At 53.2% G+C, this 13,249-nt stretch overlaps 1 protein-coding gene across 1 annotated transcript in view; it reads right to left on the bottom strand.

Annotated features, from left to right (window-relative positions):
• Nucleotides 1–4,316: 4,316 nt before the first annotated feature.
• OPRD1 (opioid receptor delta 1) overlaps nt 4,317–13,249 on the bottom strand; it is a 47,550-nt gene continuing 38,617 nt past the window's right edge. Inside the window, exon 3 of the mRNA XM_020869253.2 lies at nt 4,317–11,254. Within this exon, the coding sequence (XP_020724912.1) occupies nt 10,713–11,254 (542 nt within the window). The 3' untranslated portion in view covers nt 4,317–10,712. The remainder of the gene's footprint in view (nt 11,255–13,249) is intronic.

Raw genomic sequence — 13,249 nt, 5'->3', positions numbered from 1 at the left:
CCAATATTTCCCAATAGAATGCCCCCTCCCCCGTTCAAGACCCTCTTTCAGGAACCAGTTCCAGTCTACAGCTTCCAGGGATGAGAGAGCTGCCAGGTGGATCAGCTGTGGACAGGAGAACAAGGGAAGGGAGTGGGGACCAAATAAGGGTGCTAATGCCATACAAGACCAGTAGGTGGCAGAAGCGTCCGGGAAATGAGCTTGTCTCCCTGTTCAGTTCACTCGTTCAGTCGTGTCCGACTCTGTGACCCCATGAACCACAGTACGCCAGGCCTCCCTGTCCATCACCAACTCCCGGAGTTCACCCAAATTCATGTCCATTGAGTCAGTGATGCCATCCAACCATCTCATCCTCTGTCATCCCTTTCTCCTGCCCTCAATCTTTCCCAGCATCAGGGTCTTTTCAAACGAGTCAGCTCTTCGCATCAGGTGGCCAAAGTATTGGAGTTTCAGCTTCAACATCAGTCGTTCCAATGAACACCCAGGACTGATCTCCTTTAGGATTGACTGGTTGGATCTCCTTGCTGTCCAAGGGACTCTCAAGAGTCTTCTCCAACACCACAGTTCAAAAGCATCAATTCTTTGGCACTCAGCTTTCTTTATGGCCCAACTCTCACATCCATACATGACTACTGGAAAAACCACAGCCTTCACTAGATGGACGTTTGTTGGCAAAGTAACGTCTCTGCTTTTTAATATGCTGTCTAGGTTTGTCATAGCTTTTCTCCCAAGGAGTAAGCGTCTTTTAATTTCATGGCTGCAATCACCATCTGCAGTGATTTTTGGAGCCCAGAAAAATAAAGTCTGCCAGTGTTTCCACTGTTTCTCCATCTATTTGCCATGAAGTGATGGGACCAGATGCCATGATAGTTTTCTGGATGTTGAGTTTTAAGCCAACTTTTTCACTCTCCTCTTTCACTTTCATCAAGAGGCTTTTTAGTTCCTCTTCACTGTCTGCCATAAGGGTGGTGTCATCTGCATATCTGAGGTTATTGATATTTCTCCCGGCAATCTTGATTCCAGCTTGTGCTTCCTCCAGCCCAGGGTTTCTCATGATGTACTCTGCATATAAGTTAAATAAGCAGGGTGACAATAGACAGCCTTGACGTGCTCCTTCTCCTCTTTGGAACTGGTCTGTTGTTCCGTGTCCAGTTCTCACTGTTGTCTCCTTGTGGACTCCTAAATTTCTCCTAGGCCAGGCTGTGTTCACACAGTGAACACATTGGTGTAAATGAGTGTGTGTCTCGGTGGGAGGTGTGTGTATAAAGAAGTGCATGTGAGTGCCTGTAGTATGAATGCCTGTGTGCATGTGTTTGTGAACAATATACACACAGGTGCCAGGAATGAGTTTGGGTGAGAGAACAGAAGGTACCAGACGGTGTGAAGGAGTGTGTGTGGGGAATGTGTTTGGCACACATTTGGGTGTGTGTGTGTGTGGCCCTCAGGTCAGTGTGAGTCTATTTGCACATGGCTGCGTGGTATGTGTAGACTCCCCCCAAACCCAAGCACAGCCTCTGAGCCTTCTGGGTCCTGGATCTCTAGAACACCCAGTGAATCCCATGGCAAAGCACACACTGGACACAGAGTGTTGTTGTTGTTCAGTCACTCAGTCGTGTCTGGCTCTTTGCAACCCTATGGACTGCACCATGCTGGGCTTCCCTATCCTTCACCATCTCCCAGAGCTTACTAAAACTCATGTCCATTAAGTTGGTGATGCCATCTAACCATCTCGTCCTCCATCGTCCCCTTTTCCTCCTGCCTTCAATCTTTCCCAGCATCAGAGTCTCTTCTAATGAATCGGGTCCTCACATTAGGTGGCCAAAGTACTGAAGCTTCAGCTTTAGCATCAGTCCTTCCAATTAATCTTCAGGTTTGACTTCCTTTAGGATTAACTGGTTTGATCTCCTTGCTCTCCAAGGGACTCTCAAGAGTCTTCTCCAGCACCACAATTTGAAAGCATCAATTCTTCAGCACTCAACCTTCTTTATGGTCCAACTCTCACATCCATACATGACTTCTGGAAAAACCATAGCTTTGACTATACACACCTTTGTCAGCAAAGTAACATCTCTGCTTTTTTTTAGTCTCTGCTTTTTAATTCACTGTCTAGGTTTGTCATAGCTTTTCTTCCAAGGAGCAAGCGTCTTTTGATGACAAAGAGTGCAGACCCCATTTCAGAGGGTTCTAGAATCACGGTGGACCCCCAGGGGCTCCCCTGGGTAAAGGGAGTACATCCAAATGTTAAGAGAATGGGGAACTATGGGTGATGTTTTCCCCTTCTTTTTAAGCTTATCCTGTCTCTATAGTGAGCATTCTATAATGACCATAAACATCACTGAAAGGAAAAAAAAGCCTGTGTTCCCTTCCGCCATATTTCCCTCCCTCTCCCCACACCCCATCAGGAAGCAGCTGGGTTCTAGAGTCTGGGCAATGCTGTGGGGGCCCAGCCACCTTCTGAGAAAGGGCAGGTCCTGCTCAGCACGGGGGTGGCAGAGGGGGTATGATAGCAGCTGCAAGATATCCCAGCAGGGCCAATGTTCAGCAGAGAGCAACCCAGGAAGGCTTCCTGGAGGCAGAGGAAGCGGCGCTGACCTGGAAGTGTGATGACGTTGGCACCTGAGAGGAGCCTGTGCCACTTGCCCCATTTCTCTGAGAACTGCCTGCCCCTGGGCTGGGTCTCAGCAGCCCCATCCCTGTAGAGGGTCCCCCTCTCTCTCCAAGGGCGTTTGAGGTGGTGGCTCAATCCATTTAGGCTCCTGGCATCCTCCACTGGGAAGGAGCATGAGAAGTCGTCTGGACTTTTCCGGCAACTGGAAGCTATTGAAGGTGAAAAGCAGAGTGTGTTTCCCCATCAATAATAATGTGCCCTCGTTACATGACAGCTGCTGTCTTGTTGGGTCCTGAAGAGAATCCTGGTTACGGTAACTGCTCTCCTATTTTACAAAAGAGGAAAGAGATGCCCGGAGCGGTCCTGCAGATATGCTTTTCCTCAAGGCATATATACAGCGGTGAAGAAAGAAAATCTCTAGTGTGCACATACTCAAACACCTAATGCTCTTGTGCGCGCTTCCCTCTCCTCTTCCTTCCCCCCCCAACACACCCTCAGAGCTGTTCTTTCCGGCCTCAGGGAGGACTGGCTCTGGGCAGAGCTGTAGGGCTTCTGGGAGGTTCTCTGAGGAGAGTGAGGCCAAGCAGTCAAGCCCCCTTCCTCCCCGGAGCAGCCTGGTAGCCCCGCGGCCATTGCTGCCCACACTGTCGGCCGCTGGGGGTGGGGGCTGAAGTGCCAGTCTCCCCACTGTGTTGGACCTTGCCTCCTCAACACAGCAGGCCCCAGATGGGCAGCCCAGGTCTAGGGCTCTGGGCTTGGAAGGGAGGTTGTCCTGAGGGGGAGAGGGGCTCTGTGACCTGATGCCTTCTTCAGGACCTGGTCCCACACGGTGGGAAGGCAGGTCCTGGGACAGGAAGTCCGCCTTCCAGAGAGTTAGGGAGTAGGCTCAGGGCCAGCATCTATTTGAGGAGAGCCCTGAGGAGGTGGGGACGCTCTCTGAGGCTTCAGGCTCTGACTCCCACTCCCAGCACTGCCTTGAACGCGCACAGAGGAGATTTGGGTCTTCTATGACCAAGGGCTTCCCTTGTGGCTCAGCTGGTAAAGATACCCACCTGCCATGCGGGAGACCTGGGCTCGATCCCTGGGTTGGGAAGATTCCCCTGGAGAAGGGAAAGGCCACCCACTCCAGTATTCTGGCTTGCAGAATTCCACAGACTCTGTAGTCCACGGGGTCACAAAGAGTCAGACACGAATGAGTGACTTTCACTTTCATGACCAAAGGCAGGGCCACTGTAGGGCCGGTGGGGGGGGGGGTGAGTGGGAGCCCCAACAGGCTTGAGGAGCATGCAGGCCTTAGATTAGGGGGGTGGGCCACAGGGAAGAAGGCAGAGTCGATCTGGAGGGGAAGGGCTGGGGCACATGCTAGGAAGTGGCTTCACTGTCTCTCGTGTGGGGTTCTCCCATCAGATCAGTTTTTGACACGGGCTCAGTAGCTGCGGTGGGCCTAGTTGCCCCGAGTTATGTGGAATCTCAGTTCCCTGACCAGGGATCGAACCCACATGCCCTGCATTCTTAACCACTGGGCCACCAGGGAAGTCCCAGATGGGGTTCTTCAGGACAGGGTCACATCACCCTCTGAGTCAGGTCCTGAGGGGGGGGCTGTACTTTTCACTCTGTGAGCGGGCAGGTCTATGTCATCCCCCCACGGACTGGGCTCCCCTCTTGAGAGGACCACGGGCGTGAGCAAAAGAAACAGCCGGAGATTGCAGACACTGAAAACAGGGCTCACTTTATTGGGAAAACAGAAAGTTGGGTCCTTGGTCCCCAAATGGAACCTGGGAGAGGCAAAAGCCAGGTGTCTGAGCCAAGCTTCATTTCTGACATGCCTGCCTCCCTCACCCACAAAGGGAGACAACTCCAATGACACACACTGGACCCCTAGAGGGCCTCTGGTTCTCCCAGTCTCTGGCAAATGCCCAGGGCATTTTACCAATAGATGTCTGTTTCTGGGATCGAGGAACATGAGGGAAACATCTCTTTCTCTCCCAGGAAGGCAGTGCCCTCAGAATCCATCAACCCATGTCCATGGTGCAGAGGCCCAGAGAGGGACAGAGCCCTGCCCAGGGGCACACAGCAAGTGGGAGATGGAGAGTCAAACCCACGTTCCCTGTCTACTGGCTTGGGACTCGTTTCAAGAGGAGATTCTGGAAGATGACCCACTGGATGGATGTCACCTACACTGACACCTCCCCAGGGACTCCATCCCCATGACTCAACCGTGCAGGCCAGGAGGCCCAGGCCGGTGCCACCTGGGGACCTTTCTTCCCTCCCAGGCTGTGCCCCAATCTAGGGTCTCTGAGTCCCGGCAAGGACCAAAGGGGACAGCTCTGTAGAAGGTACCTGGAGAGAAGACATCCTCTTGAAGTTTGCCTCTCCAATGCATGCTGTCCCACCTTCTGAAACTCAAACTCAGGCAGATGGCTAAAAAGGAAAGTTCTTTGCTCCTGACCAACCTACAGCATTCAGAGACGGGGTCAGAGCAGGGATAAACAAGAACATCAGATAATGTTAAAAAGCTCCATATGTTGAGCACTTACTGCAAGTCAAGCACCTCTCTCCTCCACTTGGCAGAACAACTACTGTGTGTCATTGCAGGTCAGTTGCCAGGAACACTCGTGTGACCCAGACAGACAGGTCCTTCACTCATAGCTTCTTTGTAAATCCCCACAACTTCTTACCAGGGGAGCGTCATCATCCACAATGGAGGAAATGGGCTCAGGAGTGAAGTGACTTCCTGAGGTCACACAGCACAGACAAGGTAGGCAGTCCACAAATTCACAGAGCAAAGCAGTCTTCCGAGGCGGGGGGACTGGATGGGAGAGCAGGAACTGCCAAAGTCACAGCAGTTTCTCGGGCGGCTGGCCGGTGCCCCTGCCGCCCAGGTGATGAGACATGGAGCCTGCTGGGGCGGTGCACTGTTCACACTTGTGAGCTGGACACGAGGGTCTCCCTAGTACCCCTTGGTGTAATCACAGAGTGTCCGCTTGGGAATCAGGCAAGCAGAGGAAGTGGACTTGACAGACCCAAGACAGCATTCTAGCTGGACCAGCCACGGACCAACTGTGTGGCCTTAGGCAAGTCATTGCCCTCTCTGAGCCTCAGTTTTCTCACCTATAAAATAGGGGTAACAGTAATGCCTGTTCATAGTTATGCTGTGAAGATGAAGTGTTACCCCACGTCTAGTGCCTAGAACAACGAAGGGCCCCACGTGCTGTCTGTATTACCTGTTGTGACGATAGTGGCCTCTCACCGAGATAGGGATGCGAAGGCACTCCGTGTCCGGGAAGAGCTGTGCACAGGTGGGGCTCGTGGCAGCTGCCGCTGATGAACCAAAGACTGAGCAAGCCCCAAGCCTAGTGCTCTGCTCCATCAGCAGGGTCCATCCTGACCACATCAGCTCCCCTCTGGCTACCATTCTGAATTTCCAAGCTGCCCGCCCCGAGAACCACCCAGCCTGCAATTTGAGCCCCTGCTAGAGACTCCTCACGCATCACTTCCCCTGACTCTGTACTATGTGCACAGTGCCCAGAAATGAAATAAAGGAAGAAATGATGACGAGTAAATAAATGATAAGAGAAAAGGGTGTATGTGTGTGAGTGTTATATGTGTGTGTGTGTTCTATGTGAGTGCTGGAGTCAGGATCCAGGGGGACCACTTCCTAGGGGTTTTGGAGGCCCTGAGCTGGCTCCCAGCCTGGATCTGCAGTAGTCGCCAGGTAGGAATGCAGGCTGAGGATCTGCTGCTGATGACCAAGGGGCTGGTCTTGGGCCAGAGGCCCAGCAGATGCCCAACCTGGACTGTCGCTCCTCCAAGTCCTCTCGGGACATGGTGACCCCTCTCCATCTTAGGGAACATCTCAAATTTCAAGCCAAGCAAACCTCCCTAGACAGCAGCCTCTGGCACCCCCATTCTTATTACAGGAGAACCCTGGCTTGGAAGCCTACTATGCAGCCTGGTAGCTCAGTCAGTAAAGAAACTGCCTGCAGTGTAGGAGACCCAGGTTTGATCCCTGGGTCGGGAAGATCCCCCGGAAAAGGAAATGGCAACCCACTTCAGTATCCTTGCCTGGAAAATTCCATGAACAGAGGAGCCTGGTGGGCTGCAGTCCATGGGGTTGAAAAGAGTTGGGCATGACTGAACAACTAACACTTTCACTTTTCGTGTGCTCTCTCTGTCCTTCAGAGAGGGCACTTGGAAGTGAAGCGACTTGCTTAAGATCATACTGCTAGAAGTGGTCAAGAATCCATCAAAATCAGGACACTTATTAGAAACTGAGTATCATATTAGAGGCTGACTCATCCCCTTGTCTTAAGTCTAGGTGGAAACAGAAGCACAGAGAGGGGCAAATTCCTTACCGAGGTCACACAGCCAGACAGTTAGCGTCAGAGCTGATTTTTGAATCCATTGTTGAGGGTTCCAGGCCACGCCGAAGACTGAACCTGAAGGCTCCAGTTTACTCCCATCACTCTCCTGCCCTCCCCACCCAACCTCTCTGACATGACACTTGACATTATCCATCACTCCCTCCCCCTGGGAACGCCCTCCTCCTCCGGTTTCCATGGTAGCACATTCTCCCCATCCTCCTCCTGCCTCTCTGGCAGCTTCTCACTCTCCATGGTGGCGCCTACAAAGCAGGGGATCCCCAGGCTGGGTCCCCCATCTCTTCTCTCTTCATCACTACCCCTGAAAGCTCCCCTCCTTTTCCATCTGGGTCTCCAGCTCCGACCTTGCACGGCAACTCTACTTTTGAGTAATAATGGATACTTTCCACACACTAATAGCCCATGTGCTTGGCCCTGTACATACATTAATTCATTAAATCCTTACAACAATCCCATGAAGGAAGTCCACTCTACAGATGAGGAAACTGAGGCACAGAGAGGGAAAGCCAAGCTCTGACCCCAGCTTTAACCTCTACTTCTACTACAAGAAGAGATATGAAATTGTAGGACATTTTGAAACCAGAAGTGAAAACTTTCCTCCCACCTCTTGTAAAGAGAAGAGTGGAAATTTTGTAGAAAATCAGACCTACTCCACCGCTTTGAGAGCCCGGTGATGATCTAGAATTACATTGTCAATTTGGAGCTTTAAAATGCATCATGCACAATACACTTTGAAGCTTGAAGATTTGGAGAGCTTCAGGAGGAACAAAAGTTCACGGAAAATTGCCCTTTTCCCTCAGATTTTTCCATTTAGTTTTAAGTTTCCAAAAACTTCACCCCAGGATACCGGCTACTAAGGCTCTTATACTTCAATGATGCCCGGAATTCACTGGCAACTTGGACCCTGGAGTTCTGACTTGAGTTCTGCTACCACGAATGGGCTCTGTGAATTAGGAGTAAGTGGCTTGACCTCTCTGAACCTGACTTCTTGTTTAAAATAAAGGCAGGATTACTTGCCCCACTGGGCTGTCATGGGCCAGAGAAATGATGGGCATCAAGCTCGTGGCATGGGGGCCAGCACACAGGAGCATTCGACTGAGCCCCACACTTCAGCTGCGCACAATTTCTTGGGTTTACCAAGCACTTGATCATTCCACGCTTTTGCACACACTGCTCTCTCTTCTTGGTGGCTAAATCCTAGTCATCCTTTAAGGCCCTCTGACCCTTTCCACCCTTCTCAGAATTGCTACAAATATGGGTTTCAGTAAAAAGCTAGAACAGGCACTTCCCTGCAACACCCCTACCCATCCCGGGGCTCCCTGTCACCCCGCGTGAATCACATTGAGATGCAAAGATTCATTTATGCTTTGGTCCAAGCATAGGCTCGAACCTTCTGAGGATGGGGCCATATCGGACTCACTTCTGAGTCCCAGTGCCCAGTGTGCACAGGAAGTAGACTTCAACATGTTTGCTTTACCTTAAATGCACGTGGTCTGGACCCTACCCCTGCTGACTCCAAGACAAAATTATATATGTGGATTGGCAGCAAGCAGGCAGATCCAGACAGCCACAGGAAATGGCAGTGACTGGATCTGGAGAGGGGACCCAGTCTTTGCAAGGAGAATAAAGAGCTCTGGCTCCAATGTTGCCTCCTTCAAGAGTCTTCCCTGGTTCTTAAATTGTCCCCTTTCTATGACATCTCCAGAAGGCACTAGCAGGAGGGGTCCCAAGTGATGATAACAAGTGTCCCGGAGTGTGTTCCCTCCCTTGCTGAACCCCCCACCCCATTAAGACACAGAGATCTTTATAGTCACAAGCTCCATTTGGATGGTAACAATGATCCAGGTGGACTGGGACCCCAGGCCTTGATAGCTTAGCAGCCTGGATCAGAGTGCTGGCTACGATCCCACATCTTCCAGGACACTAGTGGAGCCACATCCTGAAGGAAGGACACTCAGGTCTGGGGCTTCTCATCCTGAGAAAGTGACTATGTTTTGCCCACTAAGGGCATCCCTGCCCCTCTTGTGCCCAAAGCCCACCTTGGTGCCTAAGCCCCAACCCCCAGAATGCTAGTTCAGCCCCTGCTGGAGTGACAGCCTCCCAGAGAGGAGAAAGGCTTTTGTTCCAAGGAAACGACTGTCAAAGAGAGAAGAGGTATATTGTTTTTTTTTTTCCCCTGTTTGAGACAAAGACGTCAATTTCTTTCCATCTGTCCCAAAAAGGGAAGAAAATTAAATTTGTTTTTACAAAGATGTCAGCACACTGCTTCAATAGGGAGTCAAGGTGTATGTGACAGAGGCAGTGTTGGGAAAAGAGGGGAGAGGTGGGGGGATGGTGGAGATGAAGATTGGGGTGGGGGACACAGAGAACAGACCAGACCCTGATATAGGGGGAAGCAAAGATCTGGGGATGGCGGAATAAAATGCCAAATGAAAAGGAAAACGTCTGTGCCCAACTCTGGTGGACCTTGCCCTCAGCAGCTTGAAGGGGGCAGAGTGCACAGGGGGTGGGGACCTGGGAACACACACTGATGCTGGCACTGACGTTACAAAAGCCTTTTTCTCCCCAGTCCCTTCCAAGTCAGGTCCCAGAGCCGGGATGCAGCTCATCAGACATACTGGGTATAGCCAGATGTTGGGAGAAGGCAGAGAGGATTTCTTGGAGGTTCTTATCAAGGTGCCAGTGTCTGAGAGAAGGAAAATGCCACCCTGGTGCTTCAGAGCCCCCACCCCCCACCCCCAACCCAGAGTCAGGGGCCTCCGACACTCATGGAGCTATTGGCATGGCCCTCTGTCCTCCAGGACCTGGGCCAGAGAAACAAAGGTCGTGGGGACCCCCCCCCCCAAAGTGTCCTCCCTGTGTCTTGAGGACCTAACTTCAAAGTAGAAGCCCCCTCCCTTTGCCTCAAACCCCTCACCAGCCTTTGGCACTGGTTTAGGATTCGAAGGCCCTCCTGCTCCTCCCCGTGGGGACCCCGCCCCAGATGAGGCCCACCTTGCTTGCTACCCTGTCCTGCACCTCCACTGTCCCATCTCAAGCTCCACTTCGATGCTGCGCCTCCCTGCCCCTTCCAGGGAAACGACTGTCGAGGAGAGAAAGGTGTATCGTTTCTAGTTTATTTTCTATTCGTTCATAAAAATGGCAAATTGGGCCTGGACCTCGGCGAGCCCCGCCCCTTTCTGGACCTCGGGGTCTGGGTCTCGACTCCAAGCTGCGGCCCCATTGTTTGCACCGGGGCTCTCTCCCAGGCCAATCCGGAGCTGGAGCCTCGGTCTCACGGTCCTGTCCTTCAACTCACCCCCAGAGGAGGCCCCTCCCCATCACACCGGGCCCGATCTTGAAGCTCGATTGCACTGTCCCCAGCACCGGCCCTCCCTGGTCCTGGGCCGGGTCTCAGACCAGACTCCCACTCCCGCCAACCCAGCTCCAACTAGATCTTGTGGCAAGGGCCCCCATTTAGCCGCCCAATCCCAGAGCCACAGGTCCACTCCCCTGGGCTAGCGAGCTCCCCCCGCCCCAACCCAAAGCCTTTGACCTTGAGCTCGGCCTAGAGGCATCGCCCCGCCGTCCGGCCCACTCCCCGCCCGTCCCAGACCAGCGATCCAGCCCACCGCACGGCCCCCGCCCGCCCCAACTCGCGTCGTGGCCCCCGCGCCCACTAGGACTCCGCCTAACCGCCGGGTCCCTCCGGAGGGACGCGCGGCGGGCCCGCCGGCCCCGGGTCAGGCGGCGGCGCCACCGCCGGGGCCGTCGGGCGGGGTGCAGGCGGTGACCCGTTCGCGGGCCGTGGCTTCGCGGGCGCGGCTGAAGCTGCCGGGCTCCGGGCGGCCGCACGGCGTGCGGCAGAGCTGGCGGAAGCAGCGCTTGAAGTTCTCGTCGAGGAAGGCGTAGAGCACGGGGTTGAGACTGCTGTTGGCGTAGCCGAGCGCGATGCACAGGTGCAACGCGGCCACCACCAGCGGGTCGCGGCGGTCGATGTCCACCAGCGTCCAGACGATGACGAAGATGTGGATGGGGGCCCAGCACACCACGAAGGCGCCCACCACCACCAGCACCATGCGGGTGATGCGCCGCAGACTACGGTCCTTCTCCTTGGAGCCCGACAGCAGGCGCACACTGCGCAGGCGCAGCAGCATGAGGCCGTAGCACACGGTGATGACCAGGATGGGCACGACGAAGGCGAAGAGGAACACGCAGATCTTGGTCACCGTGTCCCAGTACCAGCTGGGGCTGGGAAACTGGAGCATGCACACCACTGCCCCGTCTGAGCCAGGGAAACAAGGAAAGACAGTGGGTGAGGGACTGGTGGGCCTAAGGACCTTGTCTCCCTGCTCGCCCACCCTTCTCGGCGTAGTCAAGCCCCGCTGCCTCCTCCTGGCCTTTTCGATTCTTCTCCCTGCAATGTCCTCCATCACTTCTGCACTTGATGAACTCCTACTCATCCTTCAAGACCCCAGCACACTGGCCCTAACCAAGGAGGTCTGTTTTCTATATTCTCTTCCAGTCCCTTTATCAGCCTCTATGCCTGTGGGGAGCAGTGATATAATGATAGAATTTAGCTCAAGCCCACTAAATGTCTGTCATGATGATAACTGAAAACACCGCACACATTTACAAAGTAGCTCCAATGGGGACAGCAGTGCTAAGATTGACTTAGAGAGCATGTGTTGAGAGTAGGACTCAGGCCCTGCTAACTGTGTGATGTGGCCTGGGCAAATTGTTCGACCTCTACCAGTTTCCATAAAGTGGGACTAACAACAGTACCTAAACTCATAGGGTTGTTGTGAGGGTCAAATGGGCCATGGTGTGGAAAGCATTTAGCACAGAATGGTTCAAACACCTGGCGCACTCACAGGGCAGACGGGCAGAAACATGTGGAAGTCCAGGGGTCAGAGCTAGGGCCAAGGAGGCGGATCTCAGCTTCATGTCAAAAGCGTTCTGACTGCCACACTTGTCCACAGATAAGAGGGGATGGAATAAGCTCCCTTCTCCTGGAGTGTGGGCTCAAGCTGGATGAGCACCTTGGGGATGTTATGGGATTCAGATACAGGGCTGAGGCTGGCCCAGGGGACTCCCAGGACCTCTTGGGATTCTGGAATCTGAGGACCCATCCAGTGGACTTGGAGCCTGAGAGCTGTGAGAAAGGGGCTGGGGTCCACAGACAGAGTGGGTCCACAGGACATCAGGCTGGCAGGACCACCAGCCACAACGGGACCCAAGGACTTCCGTGGTACAGATGGCAGAAGCAGGCCCAGAGAGGAATAGCACTTGTCCAAGGTCACACAGCAAGTGGCTTATAGAACTGAGTGCCAATGGTACACACTTAGGGAGTGTGTGTGTGTGTGTGTGTGTGTGTGTGTGTGAGAGAGAGAAAGAGAGTGGGGGCGGGGGATGAGGAGGCCCATCTGGTCCAGCCCCCAGGAGGGCTGCAGTTAATGGCCTGTAAACTGAAGGCTGACAGTGAGGAATGAGGTCCAGCTGCTGAGTCAAAACTAATCACGCAGGGACCATATAAGGGCACTGGGAACTCTACCCTTGTGAGGGTCGAGGGTGGCCAAGAAACTCCCCACCAAGCCTGTTCCCTCTCCTACGACAATGCAAACCTTCACCCTGGTGGCAAAAAGGAGCAACAGTTATGGGGACAGGAATCTTGGGTTCTGGGCCAGATGCTACCAAATGTCTGCTAAATAAACCACCTGACCTCTCTGATTCTGTTTGCTTTCAGTCCAATGGAAGTAGGAGTCCCTGCCTTGTCTATCTCACAGGCTCAATTATTCTAATAGCTGCTATTTATTGGGCCTTGACAATGAGCCAGGCCTTGTCCTAAGTGTTTTACAGCCTATCATCTCATTTAATCTTTTTAACACCCCGTGACAGAGCGTGGCTCAAGAGAGGTTAGTGACCAGTGTCTTCGACACCCTGCTAAATTACTTTACCCATTTATATCAAGCTGGGGTCATGTAACTAGCTATCACTGGACTTCCCATGTGGCTCACTGGCAATTCGCCTGCCAATGCAGGATCCCCTCGAGGAGGAAATGGCAACCTACTCCAGTACTATTGCCTAGGAAATCCTATGGACAGAGAAGCCTGGCAGGACTACAGTCCATGGGATCACAAGAGTCGGACATGACTAAAACGACAACTAACCAGCCATCACTAGGAAGTGGTGGGCCCTGCATTTCAAGTAGTTCCTTTCTCACCACTCCCATATTCATCTGCTGGCCAGAGGCTAGTACGTGTGTGTCTGCTAAGTCGCT

Source organism: Odocoileus virginianus, chromosome 30 (genome assembly GCF_023699985.2).
Source record: "Odocoileus virginianus isolate 20LAN1187 ecotype Illinois chromosome 30, Ovbor_1.2, whole genome shotgun sequence".
Taxonomy (NCBI): Eukaryota; Metazoa; Chordata; class Mammalia; order Artiodactyla; family Cervidae; genus Odocoileus; species Odocoileus virginianus.
This window is presented reverse-complemented; position numbering and strand designations above follow the sequence as displayed.